Source organism: Apodemus sylvaticus, chromosome 14 (assembly GCF_947179515.1).
Source record: "Apodemus sylvaticus chromosome 14, mApoSyl1.1, whole genome shotgun sequence".
Lineage (NCBI taxonomy): Eukaryota > Metazoa > Chordata > Mammalia > Rodentia > Muridae > Apodemus > Apodemus sylvaticus.
In genome coordinates, this window is record NC_067485.1 from 79052306 (window position 1) to 79079024 (window position 26719).

General features: G+C 45.5%; 2 protein-coding genes across 3 annotated transcripts in view; one reads left to right on the forward strand and one right to left on the reverse strand.

Annotated features, from left to right (window-relative positions):
- Positions 1-1854: 1854 nt before the first annotated feature.
- Nudt5 (nudix hydrolase 5) lies at positions 1855-25781 on the reverse strand. 2 transcript variants are annotated; one of them, XM_052157753.1, is made up of 10 exons: positions 25662-25781; positions 15271-15376; positions 13843-13910; positions 9578-9627; positions 8219-8326; positions 7003-7098; positions 6293-6394; positions 4953-4961; positions 4772-4825; positions 1855-2110 (listed from the first exon to the last, which is right to left on the reverse strand). In XM_052157753.1, the coding sequence occupies exons 2-10, from the start codon at positions 15331-15333 to the stop codon at positions 2001-2003; spliced, it is 660 nt and encodes a 219-aa protein (XP_052013713.1). In that variant the 5' UTR covers positions 15334-15376; positions 25662-25781; the 3' UTR covers positions 1855-2000. The 2 variants fall into 2 exon arrangements, with proteins under 2 accessions (XP_052013713.1, XP_052013714.1); XM_052157754.1 differs by lacking the exon at positions 4953-4961.
- A 268-nt stretch (positions 25782-26049) lies between these two features.
- Cdc123 (cell division cycle 123) overlaps positions 26050-26719 on the forward strand; it is a 47703-nt gene continuing 47033 nt past the window's right edge. The window contains exon 1 of the mRNA XM_052157751.1: positions 26050-26219. Coding sequence (XP_052013711.1) covers positions 26146-26219 — 74 coding nt within the window. The 5' untranslated portion in view covers positions 26050-26145. The remainder of the gene's footprint in view (positions 26220-26719) is intronic.

Here is a 26719-nt window from a genome sequence, read left to right on the forward strand (position 1 = left end):
ATACAGTACAGTTTTCAGTAATTGACTTTCTTAGGAATGGAGAAAATGACTTTCTTAGCTTGAGCTAAGGTCAGACACTGGAGAACACCCTGGGATATTAGAATCCACTTTCTGAGCTTTGCAAATGAATGAAAGGCGGGTGGGGGGGGCAGTTTTTAAAATGTAGGCAAGTAGTTGTGAGGAGTGAAGACACTAGATGGCCAGTTCCAGGTCTGTCTCCATCTGTGAGGCAGAGCCTTCAGAGGTGCAGATGCTGGGATAAAATGTACTAGGGATAAGTGTATGACATAGCTGTTACAGTTGCACTCCCAGAAGAGCCACGGGAGCCAGGGAAGATGGCCAATACTCAAAGGCCATTTTTACCTACCTATATTACCTGCTCTATGGAAAGGGTGAATGTGTGGAGCCTGTATCCTCACTTCAGAAGAGGGAAGGAGACAACACAGTGAAACACAAGTCCTAGGGAACTTACAGGGAAAAGTTGGTTATCTGGGGAGATAGGCCCATGATTAAAAACCAAAGAAAAAATTGAAGGGTTAGAGTCGCAGGGAAAGCTACTGAACTATAATGGGTGTTAATTTTCATTATGAAAGCAGACTTGGTCTACAAAGTTCCAGATTTCCATCACTAAGAAGTCCAGGATAGATTTGTATAAAGAGCTTACTACATTTTTGTGCATAAAAATATATGTCATGTTGTACTACTGCCCCTGGGGAAACCGCTTTTATAAGGTCCCCAGGATCTACCTACCCCCTGGACCAGGCTGCAGGCGTGAGCTGGGCAGTGAGCAGCATGCTGACTCCTGCTGGTGGCTGGACAGACAGCCCTGGAGCTGATGAGAGGTCCAGTTGTCACAGGAGCACTGCTCCTCAGAACAAGGAAATGAGCCCGGAACACTGGCGCCTAGCATATTCTAGAAACCATGTCTGCATTTCTTGTGTAGTCTGAGTAATATGCCAGATAGTTGGCTAATATATCTGCCTATACTCATTACTATGGGTGTCCATATACATGTAGAATCCACATTAATCTTTTTACTGTGGGTTTAGTTTTGGAAAACAAGTATTTTCTGAGGTAAGGTTAGAAAACTGAAGTATGCACACTTGAGGGAGGGATCCTGGGTTTTCAGCCTCTTAGCCTTAATATATTAAGAATTAACTATGTTTACTACTGAAGCATTATCTTGGTATACTTCTAGGAATTAAGTGGCCTTATGAGAATATTAAATACATTTAAAAAATTATTTCTGAGATACAGAGTTTCATAATGGAACTTAAACTGGCTACATTTGCAATCCTCCTGTCTCAGCCTTCCAAGGTGGATTATAAGCATGTACAAGTAGTACGCTTTTACCACAAATGTTTATGCTCTGTTGATTTTACATCTACTACCCAAATGGATCCCATATTAATTAGAATTAGGAGAAGCCAGTAAGTCCTTACTGGGGTCTCTCTTTTAAAACTCTCCTTTTGGCTGGGTGTGCTGGTGTGTGCCCTTTAGTCCCAGCACTCAGAAGGCAGAGGCAGGCAGGTCTCTTAAGTACAAGCTGGGCCTGCTCTACAGAGTGAATTCCAAGACAGGCCCAGGGATGTTATTACCCTGTCTCAAAATGAAACAACCCCAGCCTTCTAATTTTTAAATGTGAGCCTAATTAATAGCTATTTGCAGACTTAAGTACATAATTTTAGGAATTGAGGATATAAACAGATGACCTAATTTGGAGCTTGAGTCTATTCCTGAGAAATACCCTCACCTTCTAGACTAGGTGAGGCTTAATACATTTAAACATACCTATATACGTTCATTTCCATGAGTATTTAACAAGTTTAAATGAAGGTTACATCCTCTCTGTAATTATAATTCCATACCACATGCAGTCTGTGCTGCTTTTATTTTATGAAAAAGCTGATTTATGATCGACATTAAACTTGATTGAATACATTGAATAGTGAAGGCCTCATGGTTTCATTTACAAAACATGGCCAGTGTCCTCCTTGGCCTTAAAATTTGAGGAAGGGCACTTCGAACGGCTTCGAGTTGGCGTGTTTCAGTGCCAGCGCATAGGCGTAGACCCTGGCATCCACTGTAAGATGATCTTCTGCTCCCATTGCTAAAGAAGCAAATAGGTTAGTTTAGAGACTGCGGAGATAGTGAGAGGAGAGCCCAGCCATCACTGTTCACACTGAAACCCTGAGAGGAGAGCCCAGCCATCACTGTTCACACTGAAACAGTGAGAGGAGAGCCCAGCCATCACTGTTCACACTGTAACAGTGAGAGGAGAGCCCAGCCATCACTATTCACACTGTAACCGTGAGAGGAGAGCCCAGCCATCACTGTTCACACTCTAACCATGAGAGGAGAGCCCAGCCATCACTGTTCACACTGAAACAGTGAGAGGGGAGCCCAGCCATCACTGTTCACACTGTAACAGTGAGGAGAGCCCAGCCATCACTGTTCACACTGAAACAGTGAGAGGGGAGCCCAGCCATCACTGTTCACACTGTAACCGTGAGAGGAGAGCCCAGCCATCACTGTTCACACTGAAACAGAGGGGAGCCCAGCCATCACTGTTCACACTGTAACCGTGAGAGGAGAGCCCAGCCATCACTGTTCACACTGAAACAGAGGGGAGCCCAGCCATCACTGTTCACACTGTAACCGTGAGAGGAGAGCCCAGCCATCACTGTTCACACTGAAACCGTGAGAGGAGAGCCCAGCCATCACTGTTCACACTGAAACAGAGGGGAGCCCAGCCATCACTGTTCACACTGTAACCGTGAGAGGAGAGCCCAGCCATCACTGTTCACACTGAAACCGTGAGAGGAGAGCCCAGCCATCACTGTTCACACTGAAACAGAGGGGAGCCCAGCCATCACTGTTCACACTGTAACCGTGAGAGGAGAGCCCAGCCATCACTGTTCACAGTGAAACCATGAGAGGAGAGCCCAGCCATCACTGTTCACCGTTCACACTATAACTGTGAGAGGAGAGTCTAGCCATCACTGTTCACACTGTAACCGTGAGAGGAGAGCCCAGCCATCACTGTTCACCGTTCACACTATAACTGTGAGAGGAGAGTCTAGCCATCACTGTTCACACTGTAACCGTGAGAGGAGAGCCCAGCCATCACTGTTCACACTGTAACCGTGAGAGGGGAGCCCAGCCATCACTGTTCACCGTTCACACTATAACTGTGAGAGGAGAGTCTAGCCATCACTGTTTATGCTGTTGCCAGTACTAGATGCTGGGGACACAGTATCTTTAAAATTAAAGGATTAAAAGTAGCGACATAGCAGGTAACTCATCAGGCTCAGTCCTCACCACACTGGCCCAGTGTCCTTGCCACTTGTCTGGGAGCAAGTTCAAACCTGAATGAATCTCTGAAGTCTGGGTTCATGTCCTTGGTACCTGTGCAGGAGTGTTGTGGTTGCTACCGTTACAGACTAGCATGTAAGTATTGACTAATATATTTTGGTTATACTGAAGTTAGGTAAAGTAGTTCTTTCTTGCTGAGTATCCCCTTCAAAGACCAGAAGGGAAGTCAGGTGGGTAGAAAAATAAGTTTTTAAAAGAATATTCTATAAATAAAACATCTATCACATATTATTTATGCACCTGGAGGCAAGGTACTTTGTCAGTATTATCTATTTAATTTTTCTCATGCACCTTCAGAGAAAGGGGCTTATTCTTGATTTAGGAAAATGAGGCTAGAAACTGATAAAGGATAGCGGTGGCAGAGCTGCACCAGTGGCAGAGCTGCACTGCCTTACACTGGTTGCCATAGCTTTCCTGAATAAATGTCCACATTTAATTTGGCTTTAGGTACTGAGATTAATTTACCCTAGGTCTAGTTTTTGAGAAGGTGAAGAAATCGAAGCTGTCTAGGACTATGAAATCATAGTTTTCGAAAGAAAATAAATAATAGTTTTCAAACTTTTCAAACAAATAGACATTTCAAAATAGAGCTCTCTGCTTAAGTGAAACCGTAAGTCACTGGTGGGGAGGAATTATGGACTGTTTGAGATCAACAAATATTTCAAGTTATTTTGTGTCAATCTCCAAAGTAACCAATTAAAAAATACGTTTTCAGTTTCCTCATCTAGAGCTGATAGTGTTGGGCTCACGCAGAGGCTCTGCTGCTGCCTCACAGATGGATGCATAGAGCTAGGGCTCAGAGGAGCAGGAAGCGCTACTGCTCCATACCGCAGGAAGGCCTGCCAGTATCTACTGGGATTTGATTTCCATAAGGACTATCCAGTGTTCCAGCACAGCAGAGCCTCACTCTGGTATGGATCAAAGCTCTTAAGCACTCAATAGTTTTAGTTAGACAGCAGGAAAATGATCGCTATTATGTAGGGGAAAAATTTAAAAAGGGGCCTTACGCCGGGCAGTGGTGGCACACGCCTTTAATCCCAGCACTTGAGAGGCAGAGGCAGGAGGATTTCTGAGTTCGAGGCCAGCCTGGTCTACAGAGTGAGTTCCAGGACAGCCAGGGCTACACAGAGAAACCCTGTCTTGAAAAAACAAACCAAAACAAATAAAAAGGGGCCTTACTATAGCCTTCCCTTGACACAACATTTCTCTTTTAAAACTTTTGAACTGTACATCACTTGAACCGGAGAACTCACATAGTTCAACAGTAGTTTTCAACAGTTTCTAGGTGTCTGAAATGAATGAGATGAAGACAAAGGAATTACACTTAATGGCCTAGTGTACAGAGAAGGGGACAGGAAGCCAAGAGAGGCTGGGTGTTAACCTGAAGAGTGCTTACCGTCAAGTCTTGTCAGCAGATCATTCTTTGGTAAAGAAATCACTTCCACAAATTCTAAACAAACAGAATGCAGTGAACACAGGGCTAAGAAGAGCAGCAAACCCCAGTAGCCCCACGCCTGCAGCCACCACCGCTCCATCAGGCCGTCATAGGCCCAGCCACGGGGAGTTGAATGACATACCTCCATCCCCTGAAAACAAGGAGGGAAGAACATATATGTTTTAGATCCCTGCTATGGCATGTCTTTGGAAGACTTTAGTGCAAGTCTTAGACTTAGAGAGTCTAACAGAAACCTACGATTTCTACATATATTGCAGTAAAGTTAATTTCAACTGTTATTCTCCAAATCAAACATTTCACAGCAAAATTTAAGTATATCCTATAATGTACATTTACTACATTTATACCTGTAGAAAACCACAGTACAACATTTATCACTTCAATGATTTTTTTTTTTTCTTTTTTCTAGACAGGGTTTCTGGCTGTCCTGGAACTCACTCTGTAGACCAGGCTGGCCTCGAACTCAGAAATCCGCCTGCCTCTGCCTCCCAAGTGCTGGGATTACAGGCGTGCACCACCATGCCTGGCTACTTCAATGATTTTTAAATATAAAAATTCAGCAAGATTAAGAGAGTCTTATGCTCACAATTTTTTCATCCAAAAATTTAAATTTTTGAGGGACTCCTAAATGTCTTATGAATATTTGCATTTCAAATAATTAAACAAATGGAATTCGCTCAATAGTAACTCTTCATCCCTATAAGCTCCACTTTGTCCTATAAATGTCTATTCTAGGTGCTTTGTATCAGTAGAATCACACATTTGTCCTTCAGAATGTAGCACATGATTGAGGTTCTTCTGTGTATCAAAACTGTACATTTCATTATCCATCCGCTGGTAGAATCCTGGCTGGCCTCTCCTGGCTACTGTGAATGAGGTTACTATTATGTGCATTAGAATCTCAGTCTCTTGCTTTCAGTTGTTTTTAGTTTATTTCTTTTGCAAAGACTATATCCTAGATGATTCTATATTTAACTTTTTGGGAAGCTCCTGTGTCTTCTATGTCTGATGTCTATTTTCAGTTTAAACAATTAAGCCTTTGCTGGGCACACCTGTAATCCCAGCACTCTGGGAGGCAGAGGCAGACAGATTTCTGAGTTCAAGGCCAGCCTGGTCTACAGAGTGAGTTCCAGGACAGCCAGGGCTACAAAGAGAAACCCTGTCTCGAAAAAACCAAATCCAAAAAAAACCAAACCAAACCAAACAAAACAAAACAAAACAAAAAACCAAAACAAAACTATACATTTTATAATTTTCCTAGCTTAACATTTAAAAAAATACATAAAAGGCCAATGAACTCATACAGAAAATGCCAAAACACCTACCCACCCAAAAATCAGGTGAGTGCTCACAAGGCTTTGGAGAGAGACTGCGCCTCTCCAGGAAAACTATGCTGCATTAGCAAGTGACAAAGAGACTCAGTGCAACTTAACCCGTTTAAATGCATTACCACAGCCTTACCTGGTTTGGGTTTTGGCCTTACATTTTCTGCATCGTCTCCATTGATGGTCACTGTGACAACATGTGTGGTGCAGTTTGACAAGCCTGGATCCATGCACACAGCTGTGGGAAGTGACAACTGTCTTAGGAAATGAGACAAGGGCTCCAGTCCCTCGCTGCTGTTTCACTAACTGTCCTAGAAGAGGTGGGCTCAGGTCTCATTCAACATGGTACATACTCAGGAGACACTGCTGGACTTGTACAACCTGTACTCAAAAAGCTCTCTCAAGCTTCCTGGAGTTCGGGAGTCACGTGTGGGAAGTCTGAAGGCTTGGACAGTTCTGATGATGACACTAGTGAGCATGGTACAGCCATGCTGAGGAAGGAGGAAGGGCGACTGTGCTCTCAAGGCAACTTAACCAACAATTTCCCAATTTCAGGTCCTCCAACTTGCTCCCATGCAGAGGAGCAGTCCACTCTCAGATGGAGAATAATTCCCCCTTTTTTAACTTGGAGGAAGGGGCACTGAAACACTGTCTTACTGTATAGCCCAAGTTGACCTCCAACTCTCCATCCTCCTGCCTCTGTCCTGGAGGACTAACATTACAATGTGCCACTGCACCTGGCTGGAAACCAATCTAAATCCTTGGCTCCTCTCTGCCTGCACCCCAACCATGCAGAACCCCAGCTTTAGTGATGTTCAGGAAGCTGACACCCGAAAGAAGACAAACCTGGAGAGCATTCGGCAACGTCGCCTTTGTAGCCAGTTTCCTCCTCCAGCTCCCGCAGAGCAGCTGCTTCTGGGCTTTCTCCATCTTCGATTAACCCTGGAGGACATGGGAAGCAAGTGTGCCTTGAAAATGTGACAGTTTCTAAGGAGCTGGGTTGCAAGAGTCAAAGTGATCCTTGCACACCAAGTATATTATGATAGGTTTTCCTCGGGCCTTGTGCTTCTATCTATAGATGTTTCTCACCACATGAATGTCAACCACATTCTGTACAAGGGGGACAGCACTGTGAGGAAAGGTGATTCAGTGGTAGCCAAAAGGGCTGGGTCTTGGACTGTGTGTGACTATAGTACAAGAAGCTGATTCTGGTTTCCTTTTTTTGTATGGTGACAATGTACCTTTCTTGCTTTCCTTCCTCATAGAAAAATACTGAGGCCCAACAATGAAGAGTCAGAGGGGGGTGGACGAGGTCATTATCATGGTCACTATGAGGAACAGATAGGCCAAACATGAAGTAAATAATAACTCAGGCTTAGTTTCCTGAACATAGCCATGGAGAGAATAAGTAAAACGCAGGCCATGAAATCCCTTTCAGTGTTACTGACATCTCACTAAAATGGCAATGAAGAAGAGTTAGCTCTATATTGCCATGGACTGGGCCTTCCCACTGCAGCCTGGGGAATGTGGCCCAGAGCTCTGCATTCTGGTAAACACTGTACCTGAGCTTCATGAACCTCGCTTTAGAAGTACATTTGTAACAGATACCACATGATAACACAATATCATTTGCAACAGATACAGGGGGGTTATTAATCTCTTCATATGGGTACAGTCCAATCAATTGCTATAATACTGTGTATCAAACTCTGGATGGCTTAATTATAGTGAAACTAAAAAATACCTCTACATAAAACCAAGAGTTTTCTTGTCCCATGCATTTATGGTAGATGGACGTGTCTTTTAGTTACAGCTTCTGCAATTCCGAGTCTGAAGTACTTACTACTATGAAACGCCTGTGAGTACAGGGCTGCTACAGGACTCTAGGGATCCACACTCAGGTCCTCTTGCTTACATTCAAGGACTTTAACGGCTGTACCACGTCCCCAGCCTTAGCAATGTGTATCACTGATTTATAGCTACCTAGACAGATGAAGCGATGCTACCATCTAAGCAAGGCAATGCTCAGTCTCAGGCTAAGGACCTGAGTGGAGTTCCTCACCTGCTGGAAACTCCAGGCAGTAGCCGCCCATTGGGGGCCGGAACTGCTTCACCAGAACGATGCACTCATGATGAAGGGTTCTCTGCAGCACAGGTATGACCGACACGACTGTCAGGAAGAAACACAGCTGAGGAGTCCTGATCAGGAAGGTTGGCAGGCCAGCTGCCTGTTCACAGCAGTCCAATACAAATTTCAGATCTGAAGGCAAATCACTCTGAATTTGCTCTTAAGCAAATTAACTTAATCTACGTGTTGGCAGCCAAACTTGAAACTAGTCTCACCTTAAAATGTAAAAGGTAACACTGTGATTTTTTTTATTATAAAAAGTTCATTTTAATTGTCACAATATCACTTTCTACTCATCTTTTTATTTTACATAGAGTCTTACTATGCTGTTTTTACTGTCCAGAATAACTCAAACTCAGGATTTTTCTGCCTAGCCTCCCAAGTATATAGGAATTCAGATATGCACCTCCAGACCCAGACATAATTTCTTAAAAAATGAAACTGAAATGGAAACCAAGTGTGTCATACAGGGTGGAGGGTGGGAGGCTCCTCCCCATGCAGCGGTGGCCAGGGAAGTGACGTGTGTCACAGAAAGAGGTCTGCGTGCTGCGGGACCACCTTCACACGAGAGGCCAGCTAAGGTCCACAGTGTCTGCCGACAGACTGGCTTCTGCTGCTGTAGCATATATATAAGCTACAAATAACTCGCCTTAAAACCAGAAAGCCACTGGCTCTGGAGACAGACACCACAAAGGAGAGACTGTCTCGCAGATACTGACAGGTAAGAGCAGCTACAGTGAAGTGACTGCTTGCTTCCAGCAAAAACTAGTCAGATCAAGATGGACAATCAGAAAGAAGGACTGGTCAGCAGCTCAGCTTCCCAGACAACATCCGGCTACCAGGATGCTTCTGGAATGCTTGTAGCCAAGACATTTCTGCCTGGAGGGAGGGGAAGCGAACTGAACACCTTTCCCAGTTCTTTTCCTTCTAACTGAATCGTGAAGGTGGGGAGGGCATCTCACCACACCCAAAGGCACTCACCTTCAGAGCACAGAGGCTTCCAGGGGTCTAACACACCACACACAGAACAGAGCATGGCTTCAGATTATACTGCCATGTGTTTGGCTATAAAGCTTAACACATCTATTCTTCAAAACTGTCCCTAGCTTAGAAGATGGGGGCCAGAATTTACTCACACAGAGAGCTTTGGAATGTAACATTGTCAAACAGGAGAGTCTCACATAAAAGATCCAATTGAGGGCAATACTGCTTTAAGCTCTTTGCTTCTGTTAAATGTCATCTTAAAATCTCATGTGCTAACTTCCTTCATAAAGAGAGTTATAACAGTCATACCATCAGCAGATTTTCCCTTCCTGGTTGTAAGTTTCACTGTTTCCCAAGTTCTATGCAGGCAGAGAACAAAGAAAAAAATCATTAGTGTCAAAGGGAAAAATGTTCTTAGGTTTTCTGTAGACTATCAGCACATCATTGATGCAAGGCATGCAAATATGCTAATCAGTGTCTGGCGCGCACAGTACAGATCTGTACTTCAGTGGCCAACTGTGCTTTCTTGTAGTGCATGTGAATAGAAAGAACTTCGCCACCACCCTCCCCCTCAGCCTCTGGCTGCCATCTAAGCAGAAAGTAGCTGAGCACTGCCTGGGGTCCCAGCATCCTCAGGACACCCCGGTCTGAATCATCACGCTACAGTGAGAAGCATAGCTGGTACAGCTTTCTAGGCCTTTCCACAGCGATGCAATCTGCCCCTAGGGACATTCCAGATGCATTTCCAAGAACAAAGGATGACATGCACAAGGTGAACCACAGAAATTATGCAGGTTTAAAATACGTGACTAAACTACACAGCTCAAGAAAGCAGAACCTTCTTCCCACTATCTGAGGAATTCAGATTTTCTTTGCAGGAGTGCAGCCTTATGTATGAGGAAAAGACAGGTTCCTGAGGGGTGGGGAGTGCTGGAAGTCATATCCTTGCTCTCTTTTATGGCTTTAATTTGTGTCAGTGATTTGTTCCTGGCTGTCTGTTCTCAGGTTTTGGTAATATCTCTGCTATTCTGCCTGTTCTTACAGGAACATCATGCAGAATTATATGGAAAATTAGGTTACAGGAAAATATATCCTGGAAAAGGGGAGGGAATAACAAGAAACTCCCCCCTTTAGTTCTCATCTCTTGGGGGAAAGCAGCACTATAATAATGACGGAGGTGGCCAGGCATCCACTGTCAGTGTGTCCTAAAGGGAGGATTATACTCCGCGCGCTAGGCTGCGGACAGTAAGTTATAGGACTCCCACTCCAAGGGACCTTCTTGTTTATGCTTTTTTCCTGTTGTTCTTGGGTTTTGATAATATCACATTTCTACAAAAAGTTACAGATATTTAATCTGGCTTAAAACAAGAATCAACAAAAACACTTTCTGACTGTACACCTTTCAGAACTAGAACTAGTTTTATAGGGTGAAAATGAAAAAAACCAAGCCAAACCAAACCCACCAGACTTTTTTGCTGTGACCTGCTGTGACAAGTCACAGCAGCCTAACACTCCTGTTAGTAGCAAGAAGCCAACCAACAAGCAGTTCCCAGTAAGTAATACAGATCACAAGAGACAAAACACCTTTGCCACAGGTCTCTGTGCCTCTTAAGGTTAGTCCTAAAGACTGAAGACAGTGCGGGGCAAAGCACTGAAGGTCCCATCCCAGACACTAGGAATAAGGAGAACAGAGAGGAGCTTCATTACACGGGAAGGTGAGGTCGACAGGGAGTAGAGAGCCATACATCATCACAGGAGAATAAACACATTCAACGTCTGCGCCAAGGGCCAGATGGCTCAGCCGCTCTCCTAGGACTCAGCACATGGACACCACGGGGAGAAAGAACTTAGCCTCTGTCTCTCCACCAGCTGGGTGGACAGTTTCCTCCCTTGTGCACTGAGAGGAAAGCAGTCTGGAGGAGCCCCTCCCAGCTGCAGAACCGGTCTCCATTCAGTTACTCCACTGTCACCTTCTCAGTAGACGCCTGGTGGCTTTCTACCTCCAGCTACTGGTGCGCAGGGTAGGAGGGAGCAAAGGGTGACTCGCCCCCTCTCAAAGGCAAGGGGAAGGACTTAACCCTAGTACTCAACACTTCTAGAACTAATTCTACATGCTTCTCCCATGATCCAGGCAGCAGCAAATAACCCTTTGATTATTTTATTCTTTATGCATATGTTTTCCTTTGGGGTAATAGGTATTGGATTTTTTTTTTTTTTTTACAAATTAGTAAAACATGGTCTATAGCTATCCTTGAGAGCTTGACATTATACTAAGAGCTATTAATGCTGTGCATGATCTTCATTAATGACCAGAGGAAGGGTTACATATGGAAGAGGAAGAGCAAGTATGCTCCGTGCAGGCAGCACAAACATGGTACTTAGACTTAAAAGTTCATTCCCAAATTAAAGACTAGACTCTCTGGAATGAAACCTACACACAGGAATTCGGCAGGAGTGTGGGTGGGGGAGAAACCCCCCAATGACTGTGTTGGGCACTTTTATTCTAACTTGATACAAGCTAGTGTCACCAGACAGAGAGGGAACCTCAACTGAAAATGTCTCAGTGAGACCGAGTGTAGGCAAGCCAGTAGGCATTTTCTTAATTAGTGATTGATGGGGGAAGGCCCAGCCCATTGTGGGTGGTCCCACCCTCAGACAGGTGGTCCTGGGTTCTATAAGAAAGCAGGCTGAGCAAGCCATGAGGAACAAGCCAGCAGCGCCCTCCACGGCCGTGCTTCAGCTCCTGCCTCCAGGTTCCTGCCTTGGCTTTCTCTGATGATGAACAGTGACATGCAAGCATGACCAAACAAACCCTTTCTTTCCTCCTCCCCAAGCTGCTTTGGCCCTGTTGTTTCATTGCAGCAATAGCAGTGCTAAATGAGACAATAATTTAGATATTTTTCTGATCAATAAATACCCAAAGGCTGGCCAGGTAAAGATAACTGGGTGTGAACTGACAGATAATTTTTAGAACAGTGGCTCTCAGTTTCCTAATGCTGCAACGCTTTAACATAGTTTCTCATGTTGAGGTGACCCAACCATAATACTGTTTTCACTGCTGCTTCATAACTGTATTTTTGCTACTGTTATGAATCATAATGTAAATATCAGTTGTTTATGATGACAACCCCCATGACTGGTCAACCCCCAAAGGGGTCGTGACTCACAGGTTGAGGACAACTGCATTAGATTTCTTAGTGTTAACGGCTGCACTTTCAGGAAAAACAGAGCCACACGATGTCACTATGCTGAGCTCTCGTACCTCTGTACACATTCCACCGCACGTCCTGCACTTGGCAGCACTGGCCGTCCTGGGTCTGCTTATTTCATATGTAGCTCTATCTGTCTGCATTCTGCTAATGCCTCCCACCTCTCTCCACGAACAGGATTTACTGTTTGTGCTGCTTCAGTAGAGACAATCATCAACAGATCCATGTCTGGTCACCTTGACGATCAATGCGTTTGCTCATACAATATACAAACATGATTCTCCCATGACTGTGTAGCAAATGAGAATTTTTTCTAATAACTTGGTGTGACACAACAGCTTAATTCTATTTTATTTATCACAATTCATTGAGTAGTAAGTATATTTAATACATTATATTTTTCCTAGTGATTCCCATTATTTTTTGTGGCATCTGGGATCATGTCCAGGGTTTGCACATGCTAGACAAGTGTCACACCACTGAGCTGTGGCCACAGTTCCTGTTAGTTATAGTAGCCATGGCTTTGTTCTCTCTCTCCTTAGTGCTGACATTAAACCCGTGGGCCATCATGCCCCGCCCCTTTATACACCACTTCCCGGAGCTTAGCACACACATATATCAGGGCTGGAGAGCTGATTCTGTGGTTAAGGACCACAGTTGCTGTTCTTGAAGAGGACTAGCATTTGGTTCCCAGTGCCCACGCTCACACTGCTTTAGTCAGGGAACCTGACGGCCTGTTCTGGGCGGAGTGGGCGCCTGTACAGCTATCCCTGCACTCCAAGGAGCTGGACCCCTAACTCGTGCTCCGCATGCTAGGGTGCTTAGTGTACCTTCTGTCTCAATTTTTGTTGAGCATTTTAGCGCATAAACCGAATTCTAAGCACTAGGTGATTTTCTAAGCAAATTCCCAGGAGTGGAACTGTGAGGTAAAAAGTTTCTTTATCTTGATATGTTATTATAGCTTAGGGAATTCTTTCCCAACATACATTACAAAGTTCTAGAGTATAAACACCTATGTTTTACTTCAAAGCCAGGAATGGTTTTGCTGTTTAGTTTTTCTAACTTAGACATAAAAAATTTGATTTTTCTAGAAGGAAGCAATACAAGGAAGAATGCTCTGTAGCCTGTCAAGCCACAGTCACAAACTTTAGGTCCACTGCACATGAAGACTGGAGCTAGAATTGAAGGTTGGTTATAGTAACAACTATGGTTGTTTTATTCACGGACTAGCAATGACCCAAACATTGTAGTAAGAGCTGCCCGAGTCTCTGTTTAAACTCGAGCTTCCTCAAGAAACACCAGTGCTCATTACACTCAACAGAGACCTGGAAAAACTGAAGACAGAAACAGGAGAACCGCATTTACCTGGTTTTACCGGTGGGGTCCATGTAAGTTGTTTTTTCAAATTTGACCCATTTTCCTTCTGAGATCAACTAAAACAAAAGCAACAGTTATAAGGTTGGAAACTTTCAAATCAGGTTGGTCTTTTTAAAATCAAAAGGTGTATTCTTGCAGATTTTCTGTTTCCTTCTCCCAATTTGCTTCCCTCACAGGAACTTGTGGGTGAGTTTCTAGCTTGGAATAAATATTCAGAGTTGTTTTCCTAAGGGTGGATCTCGTTTTTCTAGTTTTTGTTTTTGAGTTTTTCAGGTAGAGGCAGAGGAGGGCAGAGTTAAAGTCTCGGGATGGGAGTGGTGCTGGAGCGGCTCAGTGACAGCAGGCTCTTGTCACCTGCCAAACCGAAGAAACTCCAGGGCTGTGGGGGAGAGGTTGGCGGGCAGTGCACCGGGTGGGAGAGCTAAGTTCTGAGCCCAGGAAGGGTGCAAGGCTGGCCACATGGCTGTGTAGCTGGAGGGAAGATTTTATTAGGACAGTGGACCATGGGGAAAATAAATCAAAGACTTGACTTTCTTTCTGACACCCAGGTTCCCACCCAATCCAAGACAGACACCAGGAACTGCTCTGCACACACAGAGGAGTCTGGGCGGGTCACTCACCTATGGCAGGCTCTATAATGAGCTGAGGAGGTTTCTCTGTGAACACGACGCCCTTTCTTACTCGACCCAACCCCCGCCAACACCAACCTAATCATTATCTGATCTGTTCACAGACAATATGGAAAAATTCTAAATCAAAAAGATTTTCAAGAAAGTGTTAAGGACCCAAGTCCTGAGATGAACTATTTAAAATTTACCCACTACAACAACTGGTTCCTGAGAGAAGAAGCCCCTAAAAGCTTCACTTAGTGACACAGTAAGAGGCAGACACTTAGTTCTAGAACTCAATGGAATTTGATCTACAATGAACAATTAAAGTTTTTATTATTTTAAATGTTTATGCCAGGATAACAGATAGCTAAGATGTAATTACTAAATATGAAACCTCAAAACCACGTATTTGTTTTTTTTATCTAGGGCAATTTTTAGAAAGAATTTCTCAGGAGCCAAAATCTACTTACTCTCAATTTCATTAATACATGGATTAAGGTGGATAAAGCACAATGTAGCTTAGTCTAAAATGGAAGAGAAAACCATGTGCCAAGTATTTCCAAGAATGCAAACTCCAGCTGGGTGGCGCTGGCACACGCCTTTAATCCCAGCACTTGGGAGGCAGAGGCAGGCGGATTTCTGAGTTCGAGGCCAGCCTGGTCTACAGAGTGAGTTTCTGGACAGCCAGGGCTACACAGAGAAACCCTGTCTTGAAAACCCCACGGAATGAGAACCTGCCTGTGTCTTCTCTCTACCCTGGCTAGTCTGTGGGTGGGGAAAGGGCCGGAAAACAAACTCCACCCACCTCCTCTGAAATAACTCGCTGCTTGGCGGGAGGAGAAGAGTCTGTTGATTCCTGGGTATCCATTTCGACCTGCTGGCCTCCACAGTCCTCAGGCGGAAACTTCAAGCTGTAAGGAAGTGAGTGAGGTTTGTTCAGGCTCCCGCACCACGGGCAGTAAAGGACTTACTAGTGAAAAAAGATTATCTACTGACAGCGTCACGGGCCTCTCTGGGAGAACGCCTGAGAAGGCGTGCAGAGCCCAGAGCCGTTCTGCTTACACTCAGCTTGCACTAACCAGGGTCCCGGTAAGGTCGGCTCATTCTCAAAGTCAGAGCAACTAGATATGCGCGTTATCAAGCATGCGCACTGCTGTGTCCCATTTACCCTTAAAAGTGAGCGAGGATCTATGTCAGTGAGAGTTAGCCAGGGACAGTCTACTAGGAGCCGATCCCGCCTCCCCCGCACCCTCACCTCCCGCCTCCCACTGCACCCTCACTCTCTCTTGGATTCCGCTCCATTTCTGGACTCGCCTTTCTAAAGCTTGGATTTACACTGGCTAGTGACTGCTTACGCTTCTCACCTTCTTGCTTTCGGTGTTGCCACTGCGAAGCCTAGCGGGGACCCCCCCCCCCCTTTCCTTCTCCAGCGACCCCTTTCCATTGGTTCACAGTGAGCCGCACCCTCGGCTGCACTGGACTGGACCCTGGTTAGTGCAAGCGCCTTCAGCCTGGCACCTCAGTGTACACCAGCAAAACAAGTGTCTTAAAGGGGTTTTTGTTAACAAACGGACTTTCCTCTGCTCTCTAGAACCGCTGTTCGCCGGCGGACTGGGCTCGGGTGTGGCACACCTGGCTGCCCTACAGCCCTGAGCGCAGGCCCTAGTCCTTCCCGGCACCCGGCACCCAGCAGAACGGCTGGGGCCATCCTGAGCCCCCCCAAGGCGTTCTCTTCCACCCCCACTCTTCATTCCTCCATATCTTCTGAGGTTTCTCAGAAGACCTTCCCAAGTCCTCAAAACTATTCCCCTCCTCACTCCTGGGCTTAGGGCGTGGCTTCGATTCCAGGACCCCCACCTTCCTTAAATATCAAAATTCACGTGGTCACTTAAGTTAAATGGTGTAACATCTGTATTTAACCTAACCTTAAATTTATATCCTCTTGTAAATTTCAAATAATCTCTGAAACACATAATATTTAATATAATGTCTATGCTATATAGACATTATATAGTATTGCTCAGGGAATAATGAAAAAATAAAAGTACTTAAGTTCAACAGAGATACAGCCCCACCTCACCCCTAACACTTCCTACCTGTAACTGGTTGAAATTGAGTTTACAGACTCCACCGCATCGGCTGTGTAGGCATCGATTTTCTTACCAACAGTCTACAACCCAACCAACAACAAAGCAACATGCATTCAAACTCCTTTGTGCCTTAAAAAAACAAGTCAATTCTGATGACAACGGCAGGCTAGCCCTCACTGTGGTAGGCCCATCACATACGACCAACACTCAACGGTCAGATGAGAGAAAGGCTCTGACTTCTGGGATCCCTCCTCTAGAGGGGAGGTAGAACCAACAGGAGAAGTTTGTCAAGGGAGCCCCAGTTTTAAGGGGGATAAACACAGTGAGGAAGACTCCAGCTCTGAAGAGACTCTGGAAGGGAGCAACAGACTACAGTTCAGTCAGTCAGTCACTCAGCATGCTGACATGTGCGGCCTGCCCAGGAGAACAGGCAAGCTGGGGACTCCTCTGAGAAGTGACTCAGAAGTCCTTTTCCTTAGGTAGGCTTTAAAAGTGTCACCGACTGCGAGAAATGGTTTCCACCACCACAGGTAACCAACAAAGACCACAGCCAACCCGCCAAAGTGGGAGACCCAGCGAGCCCCACCCCGCACACTGCAGACTCACAGACAAGAGTGGAGATCTCTTCTTGGTTTCTTGAGACAAGACCTCGTGGAGTTCAGGCAAGATGCTAGGGCCTCCACTGGTCAGGTGCTGGGATCAGAGAGGCCTGGGCCACTGAGTCTGGCTAGAGAGCCTTTGATCTTCTAGAGATCCGTTCCTTCTGACCAATGACACACAACAGAAGGAAACGTGCTGATGCAAGGAAATTTCAACTTCTAATTCTAAAGAAAAAGAACTTTTAGGCAGATGCAGCTCTACAGACGGACACACTCACTGTGTCTACAATGGTATGAACACTTGCGCTAAGTGCCTCGCCCATAAAGTTCTTTAGCTTTCTTTCTTTTTTTTTAATTGGTGGAATCTGGGGCTTGCCTCATCCTGTGTGTTGGGAATACAGGTGGGAGCACCACGCCCGCCAAACGCCAGGTGGGGCCGGTTTTGAGAACCGGCTAGGAAGAAATTGCAAAAGGTGGGAGTACTCCACGGAAACTGAAGTCAAACTAAGCACAGGGGGACATATGGCCACCAAGCTCTCCAAAGCTCAGCCTTTCCCCCACCTCTGTTTAAAAGAAAACCGTACACCCAACTGACGTCATTGACATCTGTACACACATTCCCAAGAACATTTGGTGGGGTCCCTGCACGCTAAGTACATAACCCTGCCTGGTTACAGCACACTGTCCTGTTAGTACTCCAGGTGGTTCTGGCTCAAAACAGCGAGTATGAGGTTCTATGAAAGGGACGCACACTAGTGGCTAATACTAAATCAATCTGTGTATTTCACAGTGAGTAACGGCAGCTGGGTGGATCAGGAGGCACAATTTCACAGGCGACAAAGGTAGCAGACAGCGAGAGAAACAGTCTTCCCCAGAGGAGACACAACTGGTGGCTCAATACCAGATGGTTGATCCTGAAAACAGGAGATATTTAGGACTATAACATGCAATAACAATTAATGAAGCCGGGCGGTGGTGGCGCGCGCCTGTAATCCCAGCACTTTGGGAAGTAGAGGCAGGCTAATTTCTGAGTTTGAGGCCAGCCTGGTCTACAGAGTAAGTTCCAGGACAGCCAGGGAAACCCTGTCTCGAAAAAAACCAAATCCAAAAAAAAAAAAAAAAAAAAAAAAAAAAAAAACCAACAACAAAACCCAAAACTAAAACAAAAAACAAAACAAAACAAAAAAAAAAGAAGACATGGATTTGAAAGTGAGTAAGGAAGTGTATACTATAGGGCTTGGAGGAAAGAAAGGCAAAGGAGAAATACTGGAATTATAATTTCAAAAATTAAAAAAAATTATAAAAGAGGTACGTGGGAGTTAGGATGCAAAAGCGAAACTAGAAACTAAATAAAGTCTGGCTCAGCACTACCATTCCTTGAACACCTGCAGTTTGGTCAAAATGGAAAGTGAAAGAAAGCTTATCTCTCGGATAAAATCTGAGTAACGTCACCAGTCTTGCTTAATGCTCATGGTGTTTCAGAAGCAGGACTTTGCCAAGTATGACGGATGGTGCATGCTACAGTCCTAGCGGCTCGGGAGGCTGACACTGTAAGTCCCGCAGGGATAATATGGTGATTATAGTTCAAAGTAAGCCCCCACTGACCGGAAGGCAGTAGGGACTATCGCTCTATAGTGGCCAGAGAAACCAACAAGGCTCTTTGAGAAAGAGCATGTAAGTCTGTGTGTGGGATGTATACAAGCCCGTGTGTGGCTAGGGTACAGGTTCATGCATGTGCACATGTGTGAGCAGGCCAGAGTCAGCCCTGTTTGTTTCTCAGAAGCTGCTGAGACAAGGTTTGACCCTGGGACCTGGGCTTAACAATTACCTTGGGCTGACTGTCCTTCATATGCCAGAGCCTCCAGTCCCTGCTCCCCAGCCCTGAGCTGCAAGCTGAACCAGGATCCTTGGCTGTTCACATGGGTGCGGGCGCTCAAACTCCGCTGTCTTGAACAGCAAGCACTTTCTGAATAAACTATCTCCTAGTCCTAAAAAAGTTAACACCACCGCCACCACCACCACCAACAGCAACAACAACAAATAAAGAATCTGAAGAAATAATTTAGTATGATTGTTTTTTAAAGGACATCACCAGCCGGGCGGTGGTGGCGCACGCCTGTAATCCCAGCACTCTGGGAGGCAGAGGCAGGCAGATTTCTGAGTCGAGGCCAGCCTGGTGTACAAAGTGAGTTCCAGGACAGCCAGGGCTACACAGAGAAACCCTGTCTTGAAAAAACAAAATCCAAAAAACAAACAAACAAAAAAGTCATCATCACCGGTACGGTAATAAGTCTTTGTTTGTTCTCTTAGCATCTTTCTATGTAGCCCAGCCTGGCCTTGAACTAAGACACCAGCCTGCTTCCGCCTCCCAAGTGCTGGAATTAAAGTATGTGATACCACACCTGACAACACTTGCCTTTACTTCCAGTACTCAGGAGGGAGAGACAGGAGGATTGTGGGACCTCAGTACCAGCCGGGTCTATACAGTGAGATCTTGTCTTAAAAAAGAAAAACACGGCAGCGCATGCTCTTAATCCCAGCACTCTGGAGGGAGAGGCAGTCGGATCTCTGTGAGTTTGAGGCCAGCCTGGTCTATACGCAGAGTTCTAGATAGACTGGGCTGTCTTGGAAAACACAAAGGAAGGAGGGAAGGAAAGAAGGAAGGGAGAAAGGAAGGACAGACACACAGATGCCATCTGAAGGGGCTAGGCATACAGCTCAGTTGGTAGAGTGCTTCGCCAGCACCCCCAGAACTACGTCCGCATCGGATCTAAACTGGGTGTGGCTGTGCTTGTCTGTCTGTCAGCCCTTAGGAAGCAGAGGGGGAACTGAAGGTCAAAACCCTCCCCAGCTACCGTGAGCCTGTGGCCAGCCTGGGCCTTAAAAACCCAGAGCTAATCGTGTACAAGTGCTGGCCAAGCAAGTCTGAAGACCTGATCAGATTCCTGGGACCCACGTAAAAGCAGGCCGCAGAGTCGCATCTCTCTAATGGCTGCACTCCGAAGACTACTCTTGGGAGGCCGAGACAGGAGCAGCCCTAGGATCTTGCAGGACAGCTACCCTTTAATATGCAAACAAGAGATGCCCTACCTCAAACAAGGTATAGGGTAGGACTGGCATCTGAGTTTGTACTCTGACTTCCGCACACTTGCTGTGTGTGTTTGCACTCTCATATGCACAGACCACAGGTATTTTTTAAAGGGGCGGGCCAGCCCCCCACTCCCCAAAGTCACGTAGAAACCTATAATCTGGGCTGGAGAGATGGCTCGGGGGTTAAAAACACTGACTGCTCTTCGGAAGGTCCTGAGTTCAAATTCCAGCAACCACATGGTGGCTTACAACCATCCGTAATGAGATCTGACGCCCTGTTCTGGTGTCTGAAGACAGCTACAGTGTACTCACATATAAATAATTAAATAAAATCTTTTAAACCCTATAATCTTCCAACTAAAGTTTTCTTTTAAAATAAGTTGGATACCCAACAAGACAAAACAAAAACAAACAAAAATAACAAACAAAAACAACAACAAAAACAATCAAAACAACAACAAAACCAAAACTTCATCCTTGGAATGAGTTATCAAACAAATATCTGCATGTCCGGAGCAGGACAACCTTTTATGAGTTGTTTGTTAGTCAGGGAGGCCCTAGGAGGCCCACAGAAAAATACAGGATCTTGTCACTGCTCTTGGTTGCCCGCTCGGTAAGACCTTACTGCTGAAGTTACCACACAGCTTGGCTGCATGGCACAGGGCAGCGAAGCTGGGCCTGAGCTGGACACCTCTCTGCTGGCTGCTGGGAAAAGACAAGTCACCACCAGCCTTACCCAGCTGTGAGCCCTGGAACTGATACCAACATGCCTGGCAACGGTGCCACAATTGTCATGGGGGCGACCAACTGCCTTTTTTTTGGGCGGCGGGGGGGGGGGGGGGGGGGGGGGGATTTGTTTTTTTCAAGACAGGGTTTCTATGTATAGCCCTGGCTGTCCTGGAACTCTGTAGACCAGGCTGGCTGAGAACTCAGAAGTCCGCTTGCCTCTGCAAATTACAGGTGTGTGCCACCGTGTGAGCGGTGGCCCAGCTCAACCTCCCTTTATTGGATTTTGGTACCTATTCTCCACAGGAGGGAACCCATATTGGTATGGAAACCTGACTCAAAAGTGCACAGCAACAGAGAACAAGTGTCTAAATGCACATATTTATATCTGTAAACAATGAGCACTCTCAGATTAACCAAGAGCCTCCTTCCCGTGAGCTGGGAGGAAGTGAGGGTTTTGTGGCTGCGTACAGTGTTGGGAGCTGTGGCTGAGTGCTCCGCCCCACACAAGACATCTACAGCATCCCTGTCAAGGCTCAGGGGAATGCTGTGGAAGGCTGGGAGAAAAGATCGGAAAGGTTGGCAGACAGGAAGAGGGGCTGTAAAATGTCAACTTAGGAACAGCCACTGCAGTCAAGAACTCCCCGAAACTACTGATTATTGCAATGGTTGCTCAAGAGCCAGACAAATAAGAAGGGGAGGGACTCAGGGGGCCCTGACTCTCATTGTTGAGCCGTTTTCACACACACACACACACACACACACACACACACACACACACACACACGCGCGCGCGGCGGCGCGCGCGCACACAGAAAGTAGGAATCACTGTCAACAGCTGAGTAGCCATCATGCCACCACCAAGCTCCAACTGGCAATCCCAGTCCAATGGTCACACAGATGGCTCTGACTAAACCAAATGGGTCACATAACAGAACTGAAAGTCATGAATCTGGGAAAGGACCTGATAGGGAGGAGGGGTGCTGATAAGGTTGGGAAGGACATGAAAGAGGGCTAGAAGAAAGTAACCAGCACGCAACTAGTAAGTACATGTATAAAACTGTCAAAGGATTAACTTCCAAACGAAAGAAAGTCATTTTATTTAATAAAGAACAAAGAATGAAATACCTAGTAAAAAATATTAAATAATTTTGGCTAGTATAACTTTAAAAGTTTACTTTAAAAAAAAGCAGAAGGCATGCACTCTTTTATACTATACATGGTAAAATTTTGGGACCCACATCAAATGGATTTCAGCACTCTTTCCTTCACTGAAAACCATTCTCAGACTGAAGAACTACTGTACTCACGTTGGTAAGAGTCGAAAGCCACTGAAGTTCTCCGGGCAGGAGTGGATAGTAGGTGCTAAGGGGAGGGAACTGACATTTATTGAGATTACACTACTCAGTGATTTATAAAAAAAAACACTTAAGGTAGTTTATTATTATACCACTTAATTCTAGGTGAGCATAGGGAACTGACTGTAATGACCCTTGGGAGGGTTAATTGATTATAGCCACAAAGTAATGAGTCGTGTAAGGAACTTCTTGTAACAGTTTCAGGCGAGAGATAATGAGTATGCAGCGGGGTGTTGGCAGTAACAAACAACAGTGAAGTTTATTATTTGTTCTAAAACAGCTTTTAGGGGCGTGAACATGAGGTAATGCCAATACGATCCTGAAGGAGACTGGAACATTAAAAGAAAGATCAGAGCCGGGCGGTGGTGGCGCAGGCCAGTAATCCCAGCACTCTGGGAGGCAGAGGCAGGCAGATTTCTGAGTTCGAGGCCAGCCTGGTCTACAGAGTGAGTTCCAGGACAGCCAGGGCTATACAGAGAAACCCTGTCTCAAAAAAACCAAATCCAAAAAACCAAAAAAAAAAACCAAAAAAAAAAAAAAAAACCAAACAAACAAACAAAAAAAGATCGGAGTCGGTCATATTTGGACACACTAAGTTTATAACATTGGAAATAGTAATCTAAAATTCATGTTAGGAGTTCAAGAAAGAAAATGTGGTTTGTTTTTTTTTTTTTCTTTTGGTTTTTCGAGACAGGGTTTCTCTGTGTAGTCCTGGCTTCCTGGAACTCACTCTATAGACCAGGATGGCCGCAAACTCAGAAATCCGCCTGCCTCTAATGTGTTTTTATTGTCTTTGTTTTCCATTTTAGAATTACTCAGTAAGTCACCTGGCCCTAACCATTTGAGTACTGAAAAAAAAAAAAAAAAAAAACCCAAGGGGCTGGTGGGATAGCTCAGCAGGTCAAAGTGCTTACAGTACAAGCTTGAGTCTTCCCAGGATTCCACAGTGGGAAGAACTGACTCCCCCAAATGGAAAAACTGTCCTCTGCTCTCCATGTACTTGTGGTTCATAGTCACCTGCATTGGCAACACACTAACAGTAAATGAAAGTTCCCTCGTCCTGCTAATAAACTGCTATTGCTTCATGGTACCTTGTACCGTGACAGTTAAACAGTTAACATCTATTTTGTTATATTATCGTGACTATCTTTCTTCCTAAGACAAAAGATCATTAAAAGCCTAGCAGTGGTGGCACACACCTTTAATCCCAGCACTTGGGAGGCAGAGGCAGGAGGATTTCTGAGTTTAAGGGCAGCCTGGTCTACAGAGTGAGTTCCAGGACAGCCAGGGCTACAGAGAAACTCGGAGGGGGGGGGGGGGCTGGGAGAAAGTTTTAAAATATTTGATAATATGATTTTTTCCCACCACTTTATTTTAAGACCTTCAAGGAAGAAAACTGGACAGAAAAAACCAGCAAGGCTACATGAAGACAAACATGGTAGTCAAATTTAGCTAATAAATGAACTCCACCGTTCAAACACTTGAACACCCTTCATGTGTAGCGTCAGTTTACTGAAAGCTGGTTAGGTCTATAGCAGAACCTCCTGCAGCACTGCAAACAGATACTAAAAACACAGAATATACAAGACTGTTCCATTTCCTTCCCTGCACTCTTCCTGAAGCTTATAAACTTAGCTGACTCTCTACAAATAACTGCTTCAGTCTCTATGCCCAAAGGTTTGCTGGGCTGTACTGCTTCACCCAGATGGGTAACATTCCTATCTACAACAAAAAGTGCTTTACTCAAATACATCCCCAACCTCTGCTCACATCCTGCCCCACCCCCAACTTTGTTTCTAGGTCAAATAAAACAAGTATTCCGTGGTCTCTCACATATGCTCTGTGTCTTGTAGAAAAGGCACCATTCTCCAGAAAAAGCAAAGGGAAGATATGGATAATTGCTGTTTTTTCTTACATCACAGAGGACTAGCCAGACCTGGTGGTACACTCCCTTGATCCTAGCACTGGAGAGACTACTGAGGCAAGTGGATCTTTGTGAGTTTGAGGCCAGCTTGGTCTACACAGCAGTAGTTCTCATGTGCCCATCCTTTACACAGTTCTTCATGTTGTGGTGACACCCCACATCCCACTATAAAATTATTTCGTTGCAACTTTGCAATTGTAATTTGGTGTCAGGAATTGCAATGTGAATATCTGGTCTATAGAACATCTGATAAAGGACTTGTAAGAGGGTCTCGCCCACGGATTGATAACCAAAGAGTTCCAGGCCAGACAGGAGCGTAGATAGGGAGACTATGTACCAAAACAACAGAACAAACAACACCCAGGACTGATTAATTCTGGATATCACAGAATCTTAACAAGAAGCTCAGCATCCACATCCCTTCAGTATGCACCGCGACATTATAATCCATTTATCTTGATTTTGAAATGTATTCTTTAAGCAATGCCACTTTACCTGAAACATTTTTAAAGGAATTATACCTCTCCTGTGTGTGTGTATGTGTGTTCTAATTCAAAATACAGAGGATTCTATTGATCAATTCTAACAAATAACCTTTCTAAAGAAGTCCACAGTGGCTGGGTTTTTTCTCTTGCTAACTTAAACTGCTTAGATACACTAGGGGAAATGCAATTTATTTTTTTGCGAGGGTATCAGAAATGTGGTGCTTTTGGACAAATACGTGCTTGGAACTTGCCCAAGGGTTGTACATTATAGGAAGCACCAGAGGGTTTTAAAGGCCTGTCTCTTGCAGCTCGGGTTTTGTTGTTGTTGTTTTTCCCTTTTTTAAATAAACAAAACTGAACTTTGTAGGATGATAGGTGGAAAAGGGAGTAGGGAGGAAAAATGATATCACAAGTTGTCGTATGCAACTCTTCCAACCTTTATGATTTCATCATTGCAAAGACACTGATAAAAACCTGTGCTTTTCCACACTGGCAACTTCCAACTGGACTGAATAAACTTCAAGCTTAAAAGACATAATTTTCCTCTTTCTCTTGATTTTTCAGACGAACATCGCTTCTTTCATCTTCAGGATCGTAAAATACCCCCCTCCTCCCCAGGATCGTGCATGCGGGATTTCTTCCGTGTCTCTAAAAATCTACTTTCGGGAATGAGAAGGAGCCATCCTTCTTGTAGAAGCCTCAACTGACGTGTTCACACGTTCACCGTGCTGTTCCCGGGCTCCTCTCCTAGTCCAGGCTGCTCCGCCTGGATCCCGGGTTCTCGTCTCGCGCTCAGGCGCGGGCGAGGAGGCGCGCGCGCGCGCGGCGGGCTGCACTCTGTGCACCATCAGTTGTGCTCGCGCCCTTCTTTCCCGTCCCCTCTCCAAGGACACTTAGTACCGAGATTGGCTCGCGCCCACTTACCTACACTAAGCTGTGGGATGTGGAAGGGATGGAGGAGGAAAGGAAAAAGGATCAGACAGAAGCTGCAGTCTCCGTAGAATCAGGCGCCACCGCTAGAGACACCGGCGCCTCTCGTGGCGCAAGGAGGATGTGCACACGTCCTCCTCCAGGCACCCGTAGAAGCTCCGCTAGCTTCAGATGATTACCTTCCGGGTCGAGGAGCATACAGCCGAAAGCGGAGTTGTAAGCTTCCTAAAATTCTACACTTTCAAGACTCTTCTCTGCGGACTAAAATCTTTTTCTTTGCGTCTTGTGTGTCTGTGCGGGCATGCTAAGCATACATCCAACCATTGCTCTAGCTTCTAGCCCCCGCGGACTTTTACGGACCGGAAGAGTCCTTTCATCAAAACGGCTCGGTAGGCACTTCCGGAAGTGATGCGCTGGGTTCCGGGAGAGGGCTGGCGGGAGAGGGGAAAGGCAGCGATTGACGATTGGCAGCTGGAGGATGAAGAAGGAGCATGTTAGTCACTGTCAGTTCTCCGCGTGGTACCCGCTCTTCCGAAGCCTTACCATCAAGAGGTAAGCTCTCCGGGGCAGACTGGGGCGTTGGGGCAAATCCCATCTCCCCCAGAAAACTAAACAGAAAACGCAGGCCTTGTAGTCAGTGGGAGCGACGGTGTCGAGCTGTGGATTTTCTATTGCATTTGAGGCGGCAAGATTAACGAAGTAGATCAACATTCGCCATCGGAATCGAAGAGCGTGTCAAGGGAGGTAGGGTAGGGTAAATGGGAATAGATGCTTTTGGAATTTCCAGAAGCGCTAGGCAATACACAGAACCAAACCGGATACTCTGTCTTTCTGCTGACCGACAAACCGCTGCTGACCAACAAACCCGTCTGGGGAGAGTTGAGTTCACAGACCGTACGTCCAAGTCTGTCTGAAGCTCCAGTGTGGTAGTGAATAGGTTGCATTGTGTTCTGAGAAGAAGCGACCCATCTGGAAAGAAAGTGGGATCGTATTTGTTCTCTAGTTCCCTGGCCGAGAACAAGGGATCTGTCCAGGTTTGCAGAAGACCAGTG